A 20,322-nucleotide genomic window follows, 5' to 3' on the forward strand; every position below is an offset into this window, starting at 1 on the left:
AGCTTAAGAAGATTAGGAATCAGTAAGGTTAGTCCTGTATGTACCTTTGATTCTCATGCCAATCTTAAATGAGTACATCTTTAGGATACTAATCAACCAACTCTATAATCCAAAACACATACATTTCTAAGGATTTCCAGACCATTTTGAAATTGATTCATTAGTATGGTCCTCATTCTTTAAGAACACCACTTTAATTTTTAAAGCACTTTCTTAAAAAATAATTTAATAGTCTTTAATTACATAAATCCAATGATAGCACAGAATATATTCACAGTGATCTTTCTGACTTCAGATCTAAATGATACCAGAAAGCAGAATAAATATAAATCCTCTTCAAATAATTTAATCCTGTACTATATTAGCACATTAGCTTAATATATTAAGATATATCATCAGTATCATTATTTGCAATACCTATTTATCTGTAAGGTTCTTATGTGTATTTCAAAATCAAAACAGCAGAAACCCTGAATCTTGCTTCAGCATATTACCTCAAAATTCCTCTTGGAAGTAGACGGAGCATAAGTTAAAAGTAGTGGGAATGTTATTACTACTGCTTTAAGCAACCTATTTACCTAACTGCAATTTACCAGACTATAAGCAATTAAGATTTCTCCCTTAGAAAGGCATTTTCTCTCATGATCCTATACGCCGGAGAATACCAGTATCTGATTGGAAATTAATGTTCATCACTTTAATCAAATACCAGTTACTTAGGAAATCATTCCCAAAGCACTCATCAGGCCCAAAGTACGTGTGGGAGGGCTGAGGCCTAGGGGACTCACCTTTAAGCTGTCCCCATGGACATACACTTGTGCAATAGGCTCGCTCCGGATGTAGATGTTCTCAATCATCTCGGGTGCAATATATTCTCCCTGAGCAAGTTTAAATATGTGCTTCTTCCGATCAATAATTTTAAGAGTTCCAGCCTGTGGAATTGGACAAGCGGCTTCGTAAAATGGCGGCATTCCCAAGCCTGAGCCCCTCACTCATTAGTGCCATAGCCCCTCACCTCCCCAAACCCCGGTCTCACCCTGCAAGCCCCACCGGATCTGCTCGTGCACCTGACATCTCTGCTCTCATGGAGGCACTACGCGGCTGGAGAGGGACGCCGTGCACAAGGGTGGATGGCTCTCAAACTCTGCTGGGCCCCCTGAGTGCCCACTGTCCTGTCCCCTCACCATGTGCCCTACTCCCCCTCCCACCCCTGCCACCCTGGTGTCCAGCAACAGGTGCCCTCCTCCTCAGAAGGCCACCCACCTTCCCATCAGTGCTCCTCTCACCCAGGCCCTCGCTCCAGCTGTCCCTTTTCTCAGCAGCATCTTCAGATTCTCCCCCTTGAACCATGCTTAGGCCACCACTCCCAAAGAGCAGCCTCTCCATCCTTCAGCACATAGCACAGCTCTGGCAGAGGACCCCAGGTGGCATTAGGAGCCCTCTCCCTCCAGGACCTCTGCAGCAGGCAGGGCACCCCTTGGGCAGTGAGTGCTTGTGCCCCTGGCCTCGAGGACCCCCACTCACCTCCCTGACTCCCTTCAATCTTTTTGAATTTCCAAGGTGAATAGGCGGGTCTCTCTCCTTTGGCTCTCTCCTTGAATGTTGCAACTTCCTCACCTTCACTGATGATGCTCCTTGAGGTGACCACCATTTATCTCCTAAGTGGCCACTCCTGCATATGTCTGAGCTTCCAGCCAGAGCTCTTCACTGAGCCCCAGACGCAAAACCTCACTATCCTCCAAACGCTACAAAAACCAGGCCTTTTTCCCTGCACGATGCAACATGCCCTAAAGGAAGCTCATCCTTCTCCTCCTCAAGCCTGTCCCATTCCCCAAGCCCCAAACCTGGAGATGGCCTTGCCATTGGCCTCTCCTGGGACTTGCAGCAGTCAGGCTCATCTGTCCTCACTCATAAATCCTTCTCACAGCCACCTCCTCCTCCATCAAAACCACTTCCTTACTGAACGTGTGCACACACTCTGGCCCTGCTCTATCTGTTCAATCATCAGAACTAGGGTAGTCCCGCCAGAAGAGAAAAACAAGCAGGCCTTGTTTTGCTCAAAATCCAGGCTGGACATCAGGGTCTTTCCCTACACTGGCTTCTTTGGTCCTCGTGGCACCCCATGAGCTGGGTGTCATCACCTCCATTTCATAAATGGTGAAGGTGAGTATTAGAGAGGTCAGTTAACTCCTCCAAGGCCACACAGCTAGGAGGTGGGAGAACCAGGACTTAAATCAGGTCTTTCTGGATCAGAAACTTAGACCTTTTCCTTGATCTATCTAATACTATTTCAAAATAGTAATAATTTAAAAAACTGACTCCCACAGACTGCCTGCCTACTGCCTTGGGCTCTGAGTTCAGGCACAGCACTAGGTGCTTCACATGAATCAATTTACTTGCTTCTCACAACACCCTGCAAGGTGGGTGGTTTCATCCAAGTTACAGAGCATCAGTGGCAGATCCAGAGTTTTGTGGGACTTCAAGTTTTTCCCAGTTTTGAGACCCCCACCTTTAAGAAAAATAATATAAAATGAAGTGCAGAGCCTTGAAAGGGGCCTATGCAAGTGAAGGCTGAAGCCTAGGCTTCGTTAGCTGATGGGACAATCTACCCTCTGCCAGTGTCCAGGGCCCTGCTGCTTCTCCAGCCTCCCTCCTCCACACCTGCGGGTCCTCAGTTAGAATTCCTTGCCTCACACCTCTAGGGTCTCTCTACTTAGCACATGCTATTACTCCTGCCCTGACTGTCCTTCCCACTCTCCCCTCTCCTCTTGGAACACGACTTAAATCCTGAGACTCAGAGCCAGTAGGTGCTTGTCCTTCTCCCCTAGGTGAGCATGGCCCTCATCTCATGCCCATCACACTGGGCTGGGAACTGTCTAAAGATGTGTCTCTCCCCTGAGCATAGTCCCTGGCCCAGGGATACATCCATGTCTGCTGCAAGAGTGAGGGTTTCTCAAAGTGAAACGCACAGTTCCAAGCAGGGGCAAGTCAGCTCACCGGCCCAGAGGACCCCTGGAGGGCTCAACATCATTCACCTGTCTGATAAATTCAACATCTCAGAACTCCACCCAAAATCATAGCAATTTCCCAGAGACACAGGAAAGGTTTCCTGGGGTGGGCTGCTACAGGTGGAGGCTCTTGGTTTCAGTGACATAGTTTTTTTCTGGTCATAGTTTCCATCTAAGCATCTCCTGTGTGCCAGGTATTGTGCTAAGGGCTTTACAGGTATAATCTCATTTGTTCCTTACAACAACGACCATAGAGGTAAGCAATGTTATTACCTCTATTTTACAAATGACAGAATGAGGCACCATTACTGATTTTGGCTAAAAGTTGGGGGCCACCGCTAAAGAATGCCATGTAGCCTTACTTTCTTATTCTATAACTGAGTCAATACGGAGCCCCAGAGAGGGATGAAGCTTTGCTCAAGGTCCCAAGAGCAGCTTCTAGCAGAGACAAAGGAACGCCAGCATCCTCCTGCCCAGCTCCAAGCTCTTCACACTGCTCAGTGCCACCTCTCAGCTGGCGGCCAGTGTCCATGGGCTCCCAGGCCCTGCCTTTCTCAGATCTCCCAGAGTTACGAGCCCTGTGCTCCTTGTACTTCACCCATCGGATTCCAGAACACTGTCAGATCTCTTCCTGGAAACCTCTTAAGGGTAGGGGGTAGGCCTCAAACTCCAGTTCTACGCTCCCAAAAGATCCCTGTCACCTTCATCAGGAGGATGCAGGAGGAGGCTCTGGAGGCGAGGTAAGGAAGAACCTCCCATTTCCCAGAGGTATTCTGGAATGATTACTTGTCAGGGTGGATATAAAGACTCCTGCCTCAGAGTGAATCAGATTATACACACCCCCACCACCAACATGTGTGGAGGCCTACGGTTCCAAACATACATACTGGCAGCCACTTCCCAATGTCTCCAGTGTGAAGCCAGCCATCGTCGTCCAGGGCCTCCTTTGTCCTCTCCGGATCTTTCAAGTAACCTTTGAACACATTTGGTCCTCTCACACATATCTGTAGGGACAAACACCCAGTTTCTCTCAGCCCACAGCATAAGGAATCCTGATATGAGGCTGTCACGAGGCATGTGTAGAAAAATGTACACTATCCCTCAGGAAATCCACTGTGGAAACTACAGTGATGGAAACAGAGGACAGGAATAGCCGCCAGCGTTCTCAACTGTCTCCTGCCTTCTCTCAAGCAGTGCCCTCTCCAACTACCTCTCTGCCGTCCCTTCTTCCTCAGGAACACTGCGGCCTTCGGTATGCGCTGCTTTGTGACACTGGATGGGGTCTCATCAGATACTGAAAGCTGGCTGATTCTACCAGAGGTGCTTGAGCCCCCTGCTTCATGACCAGACACTCAGCTTTCCTATCTACTCCCATGGAATGAACAAGCACAGGCCAGCTCCATCTACCCCGTCTGGCCTATTTGCAAATGGTCGTGTTTCTGCCTGCACAGATACACAGCAACAAGCTGTGCCAGTTAAGAAAAAAACGGATTTTTAAAACAGTCTGCGAATTCCAAATCTTGTTTTGGACCAGCCCAGTCCCAGCCTTGAGGGTTGGTTACTTCATAAACAGGAGAGAAAATGCTCAATTCAGTTGAGTCAAATTAATCAATAATATAAAGTGACTTTACACATAGGGTGAAAGGAGAACAATTCCATTTCCATTTTTTTTTTCTTTTACTCGCTACATGTAGAGCATCCACAAACATGAATGGCTAAACGCTCAAGTTTACCTCTCCTTCTCCTTTGCTGGTCCAATAGTTCAGTTCCTTGACATCGACGAGCTTGATATGATTGCAGGGCAGAGGTGCTCCTACGTGTCCTAGAACACCAGAACAATGTGCATTTGTCAGTGTTCAGATCAATTTCAGCACTGAAGATGCTCCACGCCATGTGAAACCCCTCAAGTGGTCAAAGTGGGGAATCGTGGATGGAAAGCAATACACCTTTACATGGGCGTTTGTCACAAGCAAGCATTGATGATAAAACAAAGTTCTGGAGAAAGGAGAGGCCAACCTCAGCTGGGCCTTTGTTTTACATCTGATTCTTAAACAGCCGGTCAGGCTTACATGGCCCAGAGTCAACCTCTACAGGGTCTCTGGGGAGGCTCATACCCACACCAACCACATAGTCAGGATTTTTTATATTAAAACACTTTCCCCATCATTAGATCATATGTTTTGGTTTGGGGATCATAAAATACAGTCATTATTGCTTTTTCTTCCAGTCACCAGACTGCTGAAATGGAAAACAAGGATGAGGCAACTCGCCACCCCGCCCCCCCAAATAAGACTTCAAATTTTCTTGGTCTTATATACTCCAACCACAAAACTACATCTAAGTCATTTTCTAGTAATTGTGGTTGTTACACAATTCACTGGCCAAGGCGCAGGATTTTTAAGCAGGTGCTGGCCAAGGTCCTGAAATAAAGTGAGCCATGTAAACAAAAAGCAGGCTGTGACACTTTCATTTCTCTTTTAAATGAGAGACCGCCAAATCTTTTACAATATTGTACAAAGATACCGATCCTCTCATACTCAATAACCTTTGCAAGTTTTTATGGTAAGGATGCATAAAAAAGGTAAAACCTCAAAAGCCTCACATAGGAAAATGTAGGACATCATAAGAGGGAAGAAAGTGTCCAAAGGAAGGGTATACATGTAAATGATCAGTAAATATGATCGCGGTAACAAGAAAAAAGTTAATGAGCCAGGACCTCAGAAAATGGTCCGTGTAGTAAAGTTGCCAGTGGTAGGGAGATCAAAAACTTCACATACAAGCTAGGCTTTATTCAGCTAGAGTTTAAGGAGATAAAACTTCTGTACCTGACTTCGCCAAATGTGATTTCAATTTAGAATCCACCTATCATGTTTCTGCTGACTACCTCAAGGTGCTCTGAAAATAGTATTGCACTACTAAGCATATTTCTTTTCTGTGCACATCATCGCAAGTTTTCTAGTTTGTAGTTGAGCAAACTTAAGCGTGAAGGGTGGCTCCAGGCTCACAGAGGAAGTTGGTATCCTGAAGAATTCTTTTGCTGAGAGTTTTCCAGATGATTGTATTTGGTCTAAATTTAGTGACAGCCAATACATGGGCTACCTACCGCTTCCTCCTTGCCCTGAAAGATAGGTCCCTTCAGAATGAGGGTGTGGATAGTAGCTGCTCCTTTCTGAGGCTGCCACTGCCTTTTAGATGTTGCTATCACAGGAGACCAAAGTTCCAAAGAGCCTCTGAAATGGCTCTTCAAGGAACAGCGCACTGGCTGCTATAAACTTGCCTCTCCTTCCTAAATCATATCCAATTCACAGCCTGCTTCCTTCATTCTGAAATGATTGTAAGCAAGACTCTGTGATATTTAGAAACTATAAAATCCAATATATTGATATCATAGGCATTTTTCTACCTGGAGCTGTATTTTGTGATCTATTACTTTTTTTTAACATGACTTCTATTTATTTATAAAAGAAATAGGAAAATACAAAAAATAGTAGGAAATACAAAAATATGTAACAAAAAAAAAAACAGATCCATAATGCCACAACACAGACAAAACCACCATCATTGTTTTTCTTCTGTTTCTTCTGCTGTTTCCTAAGTGCCCATGTAAATATACTTTCCATGAGGAAGTTTTAGAGCCTGCTGTTCTAACTCATTCCCACATCTCCAGCCAATCCTACCTGATGTCCAGTCCCCGGGTGTAGTGAAGGTACATCCAGCTGTGCACTCAGTTTGGCCATAACCTTCATAAACCTTCAAGCAAAACACAGAAACCATACTGTAGGCGCACACCTGCCTGCAGATAGCTGGCTGCCCTTTTCAGCCAGCTAACCTCTCACGGAGCATCTGGCTGCTCCATGCTGGGGACAGTGGGAGGGGAGGTGCTCTGGAAGTAGGTACCTTCAGGAGAAACTGAACACAGACAACAGCTACACAGGTGTAGCTACTCTGCTTGGAAGAAATGTTATTTTTAACCACAGACACTTAATAGATAAGGTTATGTGGTTTAGGATAAAGACTTCTAACCTATTTTCAACCACTGACTCTATTTCTAATTTGAATAATATGTATTAAAGACAAACATTTTAAAATCCAATAAAGGTTTTGTCTCTGTAAGATATTCCCCTTCAGAGCCCCATGTGCTCGCATGAATAGACCATGTGGGAGAGCTGCCTTTAGGAGCGGTCAGCTCATGTTGGTGTAGAACAGGAGGTCAATGTAAGAAGAAGCCCATGGCTTCTTTTTTCCTTCCTTGTTTTTTTTTTTTTTGGCGGCTTGCAGGATCTTAGTTCCCCAACCAGGGATTGAGCCCATGGCAGTGAAAGCACTAAGTCCTAACCACTGGACCGCCAGGGAATTCCCAAGAAGCCCATGGCTTCTAAAGCATAAAATTTTAAGCATGCACATTTATGAAATAGATGTGCCTACTTTACTTAAAACCCACCAGTCACAACTATGTTACTATAGTCTGCATAAGTAGGAACCTGAAAAACATTAATTGAATGGATAAATAAAGGAATAAATTATTTTAGCAATGACAAAACCTACTGAATCAAATAAAAACACACAAATGAACTTTTATCCCCCTCCCTTGTGCTCCTTCTCTGGGCTGGGAAATAGTCTGCAGGCTGGAGAGTGCAGAGATGCTGGTACAGGTGTGAGACAGGTTCTGCAGCACACTGATGATCCATATACAGTTTTCTCCCAGAGTGGATACACACCTGGGCTTTCCACAATGTCACAAGGCTATCTTGGCTTTCAGTGACCCTGGGCTTTTTACATCTTCAGAGAAGGGAGATTTTATCCCACAAACATCTTGCCCCCAGAATATTTCTCTGTACAGTACAGGGTATAATGGGTTTCCTGCCCTGTCCTAACACTCACCCCACTGCCCCCAGGGAAGGCCACATAAAGGAAATACCTGGCACCCCAGAGCCGCCCGGAGGAATCCCAGAACCGTTGGTGATGCGGGGGCCGCTCCAGTAACAATCATCCGCACACACCCACCAAGACCGGCCTGTGGGAAGAGAGAAGAACCTGCCAGAGTCTGTGCTGTGGCAAGTGGAGTGTAGCTCACCTGGGCCTCACCTAACATCAACGTTCAACAGCTGTCCCCTACCTGGACCCTAGGGTTGGGATCAGAGAGGCAGCCTGAGGCTGTACAACACATGAGCTGAGGAAGCCCCCTTCTCCTTCCAAATGAATCAGCCCAATCAGCTTTGCAATCCAACCCACAATATGGCCAACTCTTTTATGTGTTTTGAGATAAGGGCCATTAATCTGTGTGGCATTCTGTAATTTTGGTTCTCCCTTTCTGAAAATACACAGCTGTTCCCTCACTCTCCCATCATTTGCAAGCATCCAAAACAATTACTGAGGACAATTTCTTCCCACTTCCACCTTAATGGCATGGCCTTTTTTCACTTCTAAATCAATGCCATGAGCTATTTACTATGCACTGCAGAGGTCAAAGAATTTTTTAAACACTTTGTTTCTGCAAGTTGAGCCAAGAGATTTTAAATATTAATTTTCATAGCTAAAAATAGAGTAGTAAGGAAAAATGAGTACTGGTACAAATTAACTACAAATTCTTTGAGTAATGCAGAGCTTTAAAACTTTAGTGAGGAGACAGGAATGAGTAATTCATAAACAGCTTGGTTTAGGAGAGGCTGAAGAGATGGGAAACACGGAGGGAAAGGAAGATTCTTGGTCATCTGGCTAGAAGCTTGTGCTACTGGGAAGCCACTGTGGCCAAGGCTACAGGGAGGGGCAAGAGAATCTTCGAGCCCCAAGAGCTCCTTGGTGAACCTGACTACCCAAGGGCAAAGCTGCCCTACTGCCTACAGAGGTCAAGGAACTTACTTTCCAGGAGTCCTTCTTGCTGGTTGCCTTTGGCAAATATAACACATCTGCAATGAACGAAACTGGGTCCTTTAAAATTTCAGTGGTAGCTTAAGCTTTGATTTCATTAGCAAAAAGTTACTATTTTATAAGATTACACACCACTGGGATGAACTTCTCTAATTCTTCTGTAAGGTCACCCATTGGACACTTGGGTGCCACTCTATCATCACTTGTTCATTTTCTTACCTGAATCTTATGAAAGAAGAGTTCATCCCAGATACTATCATTCCTGATGATTCCACTCCGGACCTCAGCCTGTTTACGCTTTGCTGCAAATTCCAGGAGCCAGCGCTTTAATGATGTGTCTGCCTGGCTGAAGATCTGAGGAACAGAAGTTGGAAACAGCTGTAAAGACTGCAGGTCCCACCTCTAGACACACCCCCAGGAAGAAGGCCTAGATTGGCCAGCAGAGAAGCCACACTCTATTTCTGCCCCTGCAGAAGGTCACTGAATGTGTGACATCCAGCTAAAGGTTAACGCTACCAAGGCCCAGGCACGTTGCTGGGAAAGAAGCCCTCCCCCCAAAATCTCCCAACCAGGGTTTTGGAGAATAGGAAGAAAACAGGAGAAGGAGGGGTGAGAGTCAGGGAATACAAGAGAAGAGGCAACTTCCAGGACCTGGGGCTGGAGGTGTAGAAAGCCTGCCTGGGGCTCCAACCTCTGTCCAAACAAGCAGATATGCAGCTGCTCAGCCTGGCCAGAGACTCCCCGCGGGGCTCACCTTGTCGTACATGCGGTTCAGTAGTCGTGGGACCACAGGGAAGATGGTGGGACACAGAGCCTTCATGTCATCTGAGAGGAGGCGGATGTCTCCCTGGAAGAAGCCGACGCGCCCTCCGTGGCAGTAGACGACAGACTGGAAGAAGTGGACAGGAAGGGAGGAGTCCCTCAGGGCGGTCACTCCTGGCTGTAATCCAGAGCTGTCCAAAGCTCTGCCCCACATCGAGGGTGCCTGTGACGCCCTCACCCAGCTCTGGCTGCTGCCTTGGGACACTGAAGAAAGCCATCAGAGGTGACACCCCCCCCCCCACACACACACACCCTCCCCACCAAGTCCCACTCAGACATGGAGAGAAGAAGCAGGAAACAGGGTGGAATCCTGAGCCTTTGGGAGATGCCAGAGCAGCCAGTCTCACTGGTGCCTGCCCCTTCATGCTTACTCCCAAAGCCTGGACAGGGGCCTCCCTGGGGACTCAGTCTCTGAGCTGTACAACACCCTATCGGTGTGTCCGCTCCAGGCCTCAGAGCACCTGTGGTCTTCCCCAGGGATACCTCGGCAACTCTGGAAGGGTATGCAGTGCCCACAAGTACTGGAGGTGCTGCTAATGTTGGCGGTGGGAGGCCAAGGCAGAGCCTGGCTGGTTGCTAATGGGACTAAGATTATGCCAGGGGCTCCTTTCTGTCATGCTCAGAGCAATTCTATACGGGAAACAGAATTTCTAATCTCTGTTTTACAGATGAGGAATGCAAAGGTCACAGAGGTAAAGAAAGGGATTTGCCTAGAGTCCCAAAACTAGTTCACAGTAATTGCTGGCATTCGAATCCAGGTCTAGAAAGCTTGAAAGCACGCCCTAGTATACCAGACCTCCCCCAAGGCAAAACGGGAGAGGCTTAGGAGATAGTTTATGCACAGGCTGGTCCCTTAAGTGACACACACGGATAATTCTTTGTCCCCACAACCTCATGAGGACTCCTCCATTCTCTCTGTGTCCCCACAAGGCCTGTCCTAGGTCCAACCATAACACCAGTCCCATCCACAGCCTGAGGGGCCATGATAGTTTGACTCCCCTTTCAACTTTACTGTCTTGTTTTCTTTTTTAGGAGTTTAGTGAGTGATGAAAGTTACAGAATATAGGTGTTTGGGCCATAAATGGAGCCATACTGTACAGAGCTTGAATGGTAAAGCACTTCTGCAGAGCTGCAATGCTCTCTGAGCAGCTGGGGCCTTTCTCAGCCAAGGTGTGTCCACAGGTAAGACAAGCAGGCCTGGGTCCTCCCTGGAGCAGTGCTCACAGGAGGGACAGATCAGGGGGTCCAAGGTCCTCTGACCCCTCTGACCCCTGTGGCACCTTCTGAGGACAGGCCAGTTTACTTCTACTTCATGCTGCCAGTGACAAGCGTGACACCCTGCTAGGGTTCTGGGTTCTGGGCTCAGACTGTGCCTCCCTGAAGCCAGGGCCTTACCTGCACCATTCGCTCAAACATGTGTGCTAAAGGCAAATAGGAAATGTGCACATCCGCACAAGTGGGAGCCCACTGACTCTGTAAGAAAACAGAAGGAGCCCAGGCAAGGCCCGGTCAGTCAGGCGGGCGTCTTACCTGGATGACTCTCTCAAACATGTGAGCCAGAGGCAGGAAGGAGATGAGCACATCGTCCTGTCTCGGAAAGATCACTTTCTGCAGGTGCCGGGCATGGGAGACAGAAAGGAAAGAAACACTGACAGGAAGACGACAAGAGAGTCATAAAACAATAAAGAGAAAATGACCTGGAGGGGCAAACATGAAGAGGGGAAGGGCAGTGGGGAAGGGGAGACAGAGAGAGAGGTGAGATGACAGCGAGAGAAAAGTGAGAGAGAGAGGAGAGAGAGGAAGATGGGAGGCGCAGAAAGAAAAGAGAGAGAGACAGAGAGACAGGGCAGTGTAGGAAGCGGAGTGTTAGGCAGAAGCGCCAGTGGGTCTAGGTTATCTGCAGAAGCAAAGAGCCAACTGAAGCACACATAAACCAGCAGAGTCGAGCTCCGCAGGGAAGTCTCCGCTGGGAGGGCCTGCACCTCGTTCAGTCTTCGCGCCAGACCGGCATGCCTCTCCCTCCCCACAGCTGCAGGATCTGCCTCAGGCCCCACTTCACCAGCTTTCCTGGGCCACCCGGACAGCGATTCAGAGGGTCTCAGCCTGTTGGCACTTTCTGGTCCTCCTTCGAGAGAAAGGGGCCAAGAGAACCCTAGGTCTATGCCTACTGGGGCTGGGGTACGTGCCCCGGACAGAGGCGTGGTGGGAGGAACCAGGCCTCATAAGCTACAGCCTGGGAACATGGCCTTAAAGCAGATGGCCAAGAGGGACCCCACTCTCCAGGATGGGTCTGACCTCAGGGACAGGGGCTGCCCTGGCCAGGGGGCCCCATTCAGGGATGAGCTCTCCTTGGCTGACTTCCCTGCTCTCCGCCCTTTTACAGAGGTCTTCAGTCTCCTGGGCTGGCTTTTGGACGAGTTTGGACAAGCCCAGGGAACCTTGCTCATGGCTCCTGGTCTGGGCTCAGCTACCAACAGTGTCTCACAGTTTTCCACCAAAATATATAACAAATGGGCATATGCTCCATAATACCATCTGGCATAAATGTGGATAGCGATTTTCTCCACAGTAGAGACAAAGCTTAATTTATAGGAAAAGGTACATTCCTTTCTCCTTAAGGAAAGTGTAGGACATTCAGATACTCACCACTTGTGGAAAAAGGTCCTTCTTTCTTAGCCGGTTAAAAAGTGCTAACGTGCTTTTGTCAGGCCAAGTTATCAAGCTTTTTTGATTTTAGATTTACCATTTTTAAGTACAGCCTTAAAAATTAGCAGTTGCCATTGTTTCTCAGACTCTAGTAGTCCTTAAACACAAAATGACTGAATTAAACCCTGACCTACTTGGAAAAACAAGTTATTAAGGATTACTTTTAAATAAAGGTATACATAAAACCACAGGTATCTTAATTTTTGAAGTTAAAAATGAAAAATAGGTTTCCACATTTTTCTTTCTGGGATCTGAGCACTCTCAGAAATCAACTGAATATTTACCAGGTATGGATCATTTCAGTGTTTGGGGTTAGAAGTGTCTGTGAAAGTGAGGTTGCTCTAATGAGAACAGAAACTCCTGCCTGTGAAAGGCAGCCCAGATTGTATCAGGGAAAAAAAAGAAAACCCAAAAAACCTCTGAGGCTTGAGGGTGTCCTTGAGAGACACCTGCATTGGTGAGTCTACTTTATTCACCTCTGTCACTTTCAGAAAGCCTGAGAAATCAGCCACCACGTTCCCATGGGTGAGCATCGCACCTTTTGGGTTCCCTGAAAGGAGAGAGCAAGAAGGAGAATTAGTGGGAAGCTCAAGGGCCACTCCTTGAGAACAGCACTGGAGTCACCAGTCCCAGACACCCAGAGCTGTCCACGCAAACCTCTGGCCTTCGTCCACAGCCGCCTTCAGAGTCCCAGGCAGATGAATGCTGTGTCAGGGACCTTCATTCTGTAGACACTTGAAGCCCATCTTGAGGCTCCCAGGTGCTTGAGACCAGAAGGCAGGTGACACAGCTTGGAGTCACCTCAAGTGCCTCAAGGAGTGCCTCAGGCCTGATGGGTTGGCCTGCACCTTCCCTTCTGCCTTCCTCAAGGAGCACAGGCTCTTGGCCTCCAGTCTCCTTATACATATACCCAGTAACCTATGCCACTCTCTGGGCCTGAGCAGTTCTAGTGTCCAGAATCCAGCAGTCAACTGTGCTGGCAGAGGACTTCCTTGCTGCATCCAGCACCTGGAAAGGCCCCAGCTCAGGCCAGGCTGGAGGTCCAGACTGCTGGGGCAGCCCTCCTGCCTGCTCACTGGCAGAGATGGGACATGGATATTCTTGCTTTGTCTTGACACGACCTTTCACTGTTGCTCATGAGGAAGCCCGGGGCTGCTAGGATGGCTCAGAGGACAGAGACCAGGTGGGGACAGAAGGCACAGCAGGCTGTGGAGGGAGGCTGTTGGCCATCATTTCATGTCAACGTGGATACAACACTGCTGCTGCTGCTGGACAGATCTGAGCAGGTTCAAATCCTGGCCTTGCCTCTCATTGCCAGTGTAACACTGGCAAGTCGTTTTTCCTCTCTCAGTTTCCTAACCTATAAAATAGGGACAATGACACCCACCTCATAGGGCTCTATAATGTCTAAGGACACAGCCATGTACAAAAGACATTAAATTAGAAGTTTCCACTGAGGCAGAAGATACAACAGCTGTGAAACTCCAAAAGTAAGGGGCCAGACCATGTGCAGAATTTACCCAAGAAATATCAAATAAACCAAAATGTTAACTTTGCAACCCTCACCCAGAAAGAGGTTAATAAAAGGGCTGAGTTGAGGTTAAGAGAGTATTATAGTAAATGCCACTGAATTTTTCACTTTAAAATGTTTAATTTTATGCCATGTGAATTTCACCTCCATAAGAACATGAATGAATGAGAAAGAATTTGTGAGAAGGATTTCTTCGGAGAGAGAGCTATGCTGAGTGCTATAGCCCATCAAAAGGGGAGAAATGAGGGGTCCTCTCTCCCATCTCCAATCTGAAACCCAAGCTAACTCAGCCGCTAATGAGATTGCTTCAAAACCCCAATCATGTTCCCTACAGCTTGGGCTGGGGGGGGTTGGGGGGGGGTCCCAAGAAGAAAGGTGAAGAAGGCCGTGGCTGCAAAAAAAATAATAATAATAAAAAATAATAAAAAAATCCCAGAAACTGGATATGGAGTCTGCAGAAGGAACATTAGGTGGTGGTGGGAATGGTGTGTTAAAAAGGAATCTTGAAGGAAACAATAGCAAAGATCAATAAAACTAAAAGCTGGTTCTTTAAGAAGATAAACAAAATTGATAAACCATTAGCCAGACTCATCAAGAAAAAAAGGGAGAAGACTCAAATCAATAGAATTAGAAATGAAAAAGGAGAAGTAACAACTGACACTGCAGAAATACAAAGGATCATGAGAGATTACTACAAGCAACTATATGCCAATAAAATGGACAACCTGGAAGAAAGGGACAAATTCTTAGAAAAGCACAACCTTCCAAGACTGAACCAGGAAGAAACAGAAAATATGAACAGACCAATCACAAGCACGGAAATTGAAACTGTGATTAAAAATCTTCCAACAAACAAAAGCCCAGGACCAGATGGCCTCATAGGCGAATTCTATCAAACATTTAGAGAAGAGCTAACACCTATCCTTCTCAAACTCTTCCAAAATATAGCAGAGGGAGGAACACTCCCAAACTCATTCTACGAGGCCACCATCACCCTGATACCAAAACCAGACAAAGATGTCACAAAGAAAGAAAACTACAGGCCAGTATCACTGATGAACACAGATGCAAAAATCCTCAACAAAATACTAGCAAACAGAATCCAACAGCACATTAAAAGGATCATACACCATGATCAAGTGGGGTTTATCCCAGGAATGCAAGGATTCTTCAATATATGCAAATCAATCAATGTGATACACCATATTAACAAACTGAAGAATAAAAACCATATGATCCTCTCAATAGATGCAGAAAAATCTTTCGACAAAATTCAACACCCATTTATGATAAAAACCCTATAGAAAGTAGGCATAGAGGGAACCTACCTCAACATAATAAAGGCCATATATGACAAACCCACGGTCGACATCATCCACAGTGGTTAAAAACTGAAACCATTTCCACTAAGATCAGGAACAAGACAAGGCTGCCCACTCTCACCACTATTATTCAACATTGTTTTGGAAGTTTTAGCCACAGCAATCAGAGAAGAAAAAGAAATAAAAGGAATCCAAATTGGAAAAGAAGAAGTAAAGCTGTCACTGTTTGCAGATGACATGATACTATACATAGAGAATCCTAAAGATGATACCAGAGAACTACTAGAGCTAATCAATGAATTTCGTAAAGTAGCAGGATACAAAATTAATGTACAGAAATCTCTTGCATTTCTATACACTAACAACGAAAAATCTGAAAGTGAAATTACGGAACACTCCCATTTACCATTGCAGCAAAAAGAATAAAATACCTAGGAATAAACCTACCTAAGGAGAAAAAAGACCTGTATGCAGAAAACTATAAGACACTGAGGAAAGAAATTAAAGATGATACAAATAGATGGAGAGATATACCATGTTCTTGGATTGGAAGAATCAACACTGTGAAAATGACTCTACTACCCAAAGCAATCTACAGATTCAGTGCAATCCCTATCAAACTACCAATGGCATTTTTCACAGAACTAGAACAAAAAATTTCACAATTTGTATGGAAACACAAAAGCCCCTGAATAGCCAAAGCAATCTTGAGAAAGAAAAACAGAGCTGGAGGAATCAGGCTTCCAGACTTCAGACTATACTACAAAGCTACAGTAATCAAGACAGTATGGTACTGGCACAAAAACAGAAATATAGATCAATGGAACAGGATAGAAAGCCCAGAGATAAACCCACACACATACGATCACCTTATCTTTGATAAAGGAGGCATGAGTATACAATGGACAAAAGACAGCCTCTTCAATAAGTGGTGCTGGGAAAACTGGACAGCTACATGTAAAAGAATGAAATTAGAACACTCCCTAACACCATACACAAAAATAAACTCAAAATGGATTCGAGACCCAAATGTAAGACCGGACACTATAAAACTCTTAGAGGAAAACATAGGCAGAACACTCTATGACATAAATCACAGCAAGATCCTTTTTGACCCACCTCCTAGAGAAATGCAAATAAAAACAAAAATAAACAAATGGGACCTAATGAAACTTAAAAGCTTTTTCACAGCAAGGACACCATAAACAAGACAAAAAGACAACCCTCAGAATGGGAGAAAATATTTGCAAATGAAGCAATGGACAAAAGATTAATCTCCAAAATTCACAAGCAGCTCACGCAGCTCAATATCAAAAAAACAAACAACCCAATCCAAAAATGGGCAGAAGACCTAAACAGACATTTTTCCAAAGAAGATATACAGAATGCCAACAAACATATGAAAGAATGCTCAACATCATTAATCATTAGAGAAATGCAAATCAAAACTACAATGAGCTATCACCTCACACCGGTCCGAATGGCCATCATCAAAAAATCTACAAACAATAAATGCTAGAGAGGGTGTGGAGAAAAGGGAACCCTCCTGCACTGTTGGTAGGAATGTAAATTGATACAGCCACTATGGAGAACAGTACGGAGGTTCCTTAAAAAACTAAAAATAGCACTACCATATGACCCAGCGATCCCACTACTGGGCATATACCCTGAGAAAATCATAATTCAAAAAGAGTCATGTACCACAATGTTCATTGAAGCACTATTTACAATAACCAGGACATGGAAGCAACCTAAGTGTCCATCAACAGATGAATGGATAAAGAAGATGTGGCACATATATACAATGGAATATTACTCAGCCATAAAAAGAAATGAAATTGAGTTATTTGGAGTGAGGTGGATGGACCTAGAGTCTGTCATACAGAGTGAAGTAAGTTCAAAAGAGAAAAACAAATACCGTATGCTAACACATATATATGGAATCTAAAAAAAAAAAAAAAAGTCATGAAGAACCTAGTGGCAGCACAGGAATAAAGACACGGGGAGGGAGAAGGGTAAGCTGGGACAAAGTGAGAGAGTGGCATGGACATATATACACTACCAAATGTAAAACCGATAGCTAGTGGGAAGCAGCCACATAGCACAGGGAGATCAGCTAGGTGCTTTGTGACCACCTAGAGGGGTGGGATAGGGAGGGTGGGAGGGAGGGAGATGCACGAGGAAAGAGATATGGGGATATATGTATATGTATAGCTGATACACTTTGTTATAAAGCAGAAACTAACACACCATTGTAAAGCAGTTATACTCCAATAAAGACATTTAAAAAAAAAAAAAGGAATCTTATCTGCAGGCTGGTTTCCCCCCAAAATCAGGGGGGAGCGATACAGTGTATATCAGAGACAGAAGCTGATGTGAAGTGGGGAGCAGACAACCAAAGGAAGGGCACTGCCTGCCTCAGGAGAAGAACTCCTCAAAGTGTCCATGAAACGGAGATTGAATTGTAAACTTGCCCAAAATCATTCTCCCTCTCTACTTCCATCTGGTGGGAGAGGGCAGAAACCTTCATTAGCAAGCTGGAGGAGGAGGAGGAGGAACACCAGACGGGAAGAGAGGAAGGCATGATCTCATGCCTTCCCCACCAAGCCTGCAGCCAGCCCTGGCTGAGGAGGGAAGTCGCAGTGAAGTGGACAGACTCATATTTTGGACCAACAGTTGGAATTCTGAATTAAGATTGTGTTTGTGACTTACATTCCCCATGGGACTCACCTGAGAGGGACCAGATAAGGCATGAGATGCCTAAGTTTTATCCAGGGGCAGACAAAGAGCTATCCCCACCAAGCAAGTTTAAAAGAATAAGTTTAAAAGATGGAGACAAAAATAAAGTTGCTCTCATAATTATACCCCGTGAGGCCTTTATGCTCAACCTACTGGTGACCTATTTGTCAGAAATGAGCATCAGTAATGGCACCATCTCTGTCTGACTGAGGTGTGTGGTAGGCAGGGCTTTAACATGTGCTCAGGCACCTACACCCATATTGCAAATCGCAGAGGCGATTCTGGGGACACAGAAAGTTACAGGATTTTAAAAATTATATTTTCTAATAGGTAGCTATTAAAATATCCTCCTTTTGAAAAGAAGATCCATGCACTTTATTTCACTGCTTGTCCTTCTTTCATCCCAGCATCTTTCCTAAAACCCAGGCCCATGCTAGGAAATATCCCTGAATTGTCTCCTATGTACAAATCCCACAGAGTCCCTGGGTCCACAAACTATTCTGAGAGTATCACCCAGAAATTTTCACCCATGGATTCCCAAATTCTGGAATTTTCTAAGGAACACCCCCAAAATACTAAGTATGAAATCAGAACTGTCACAAAATATGGTCTTGTGCTATACAGCTTTAGATCTGCTAGGTTGGCCGACTTACACCTAATATAATCTCAGGGGGGATGGTTTGAGAATTTCTAGAGAAACTTGTCTTCATTGATGAAAAATTTCTAAAGCCTCCACTCATTTCAGGCCAGAACACACACAATGGTAGTAGTTATTCAATTCTGCTTAGTTAGACAAGCGCTTTTCCTCTCCAACATGATGAGAAAAGCTTACACCTTTTAGAAACAAATGTTTTCTTGTGGATATAAATGAAATTCTATAAACTTCTAGTGAGTTACAGAATTTTTAAATATTCCCAGAAATGTTCAAATCATTTCCTCAAGTCATCTCTAGATGTGGTCCCAAAGGATAAAGGAGAGGTGCACGTTGACAACAAATCCTGGGAGAAGACTTCAAGGTCTGAGTTGGGAGGTGAGAGATGAGCCTTCAGAAAGGCTCTACCTACTTCTCTGATTCAGGACAAGAACATACCTCTGGTAGCATTTGTTTTAAACATGATATGGTAATTTTTCCAAGCTGCTCATGTGGAAGAACAGACTAAGCATTCCTAGCTAGACCTACGTGCCATCAAAGTTGCAGAACTGACGTGTCCTCTGGTTCTCTCCTATTCTGGTGCAACGTCAGTGAGAGGTGCTGCTAGCCAGGCCCTGATGTCTCAGCAGAATGAGACCTATGGTCCATTTCCCAACTTCCACTCATAAACTCGCCATCCTTGCACTTCACTTTCTCTTCAGCTACCGAAAGAAAAAAACTCCCCTAGTTTCAGATTCTGCAAACAGCATTTTGGCTTCAGCCAGTGTTCCTGGGTGGGGCACCCATGGCTGATATGCAGGAGGGCATTTCACTGGGTGAAGATCTGCCCTGGATGGATGTTGGTTCCAAGTAGGAGCAGATGTGGGGTGAAGTGAGCTCAAGGTCTCTCCTGTAGGAGGGGGTGGGAGGGGCGCTGGGAGCAGTGTTGGGTCCTCTGGCTGAGGGCTCCCTGGCTGCTTGTTTCCGCTTTCACACAAAGGTGGGTTATAAAAGACACGAGTGACAGAAAAGCTTTGGAAGTTGTATAATGCAGATAGAGTGTTCATGTCCCTGCTAGGGGTTCCCAAATCTTTTTTAGGATTGAGTGTTACTTTCATCGATGCCATATCCACCATTTTTTTAAACATCAAACTTGAGGACTAGCAAGAATACAAATAATAGCTATCACAGCAGCCAATTACTGAACACCAATGTGGGCACTGTGCTAGGCATTTCATACATGGCAGCTCAGTTATTTCTTGGAACAACCCTATGCTATAGGTATTAGATGTATTCATTTAATATCCAAGGAAACTGAGGCTTGAGAGACGTTAAGAAATTCTCCTAAAGTTGCATAGCAGGAGTGTCACGATGTTGTTTTATGTATGTGATCACACAAGTCTTGAACGGAATGGTGTAAAATGCATAGGTCACGGTAAGCATTTTCCCAGAAAGCCCACCTGAGCAGCCACAGCTGTAGGGCTGATGGGCATTTACATACTCAGCTAAATGACTGGGCTTCCCTGGGCATCCTCAACTGGAACAGAAGAGATGCTCTGGTTCCAGTGGCCTCCACCTCCTCCTCTGCCTCCCAGCCCCACTGCCACCACTAAGAACTGACCCGGCCAGCTCCCTCATGCTGAGACCCTTTCATATGACTCCAGACACCTGACCCTCCCTCACCTCCCCTCCCTC

At 45.5% G+C, this 20,322-nt stretch overlaps 1 protein-coding gene across 1 annotated transcript in view; it reads right to left on the reverse strand.

The window, feature by feature from the left end:
• Positions 1 to 20,322, reverse strand: part of ACSL6 (acyl-CoA synthetase long chain family member 6) — a 62,411-nt gene that overhangs the window by 10,894 nt on the left and 31,195 nt on the right. Inside the window, exons 10-18 of the mRNA XM_061188139.1 lie at positions 12,881 to 12,954; positions 11,094 to 11,171; positions 9,631 to 9,765; positions 9,096 to 9,230; positions 7,927 to 8,022; positions 6,686 to 6,758; positions 4,742 to 4,830; positions 3,896 to 4,012; positions 789 to 932 (exon numbers count right to left, since the gene is read on the reverse strand). Coding sequence (XP_061044122.1) covers positions 789 to 932; positions 3,896 to 4,012; positions 4,742 to 4,830; positions 6,686 to 6,758; positions 7,927 to 8,022; positions 9,096 to 9,230; positions 9,631 to 9,765; positions 11,094 to 11,171; positions 12,881 to 12,954 — 941 coding nt within the window. The remainder of the gene's footprint in view (positions 1 to 788; positions 933 to 3,895; positions 4,013 to 4,741; positions 4,831 to 6,685; positions 6,759 to 7,926; positions 8,023 to 9,095; positions 9,231 to 9,630; positions 9,766 to 11,093; positions 11,172 to 12,880; positions 12,955 to 20,322) is intronic.

Source organism: Eubalaena glacialis, chromosome 4 (genome assembly GCF_028564815.1).
Source record: "Eubalaena glacialis isolate mEubGla1 chromosome 4, mEubGla1.1.hap2.+ XY, whole genome shotgun sequence".
Classification (NCBI taxonomy): domain Eukaryota; kingdom Metazoa; phylum Chordata; class Mammalia; order Artiodactyla; family Balaenidae; genus Eubalaena; species Eubalaena glacialis.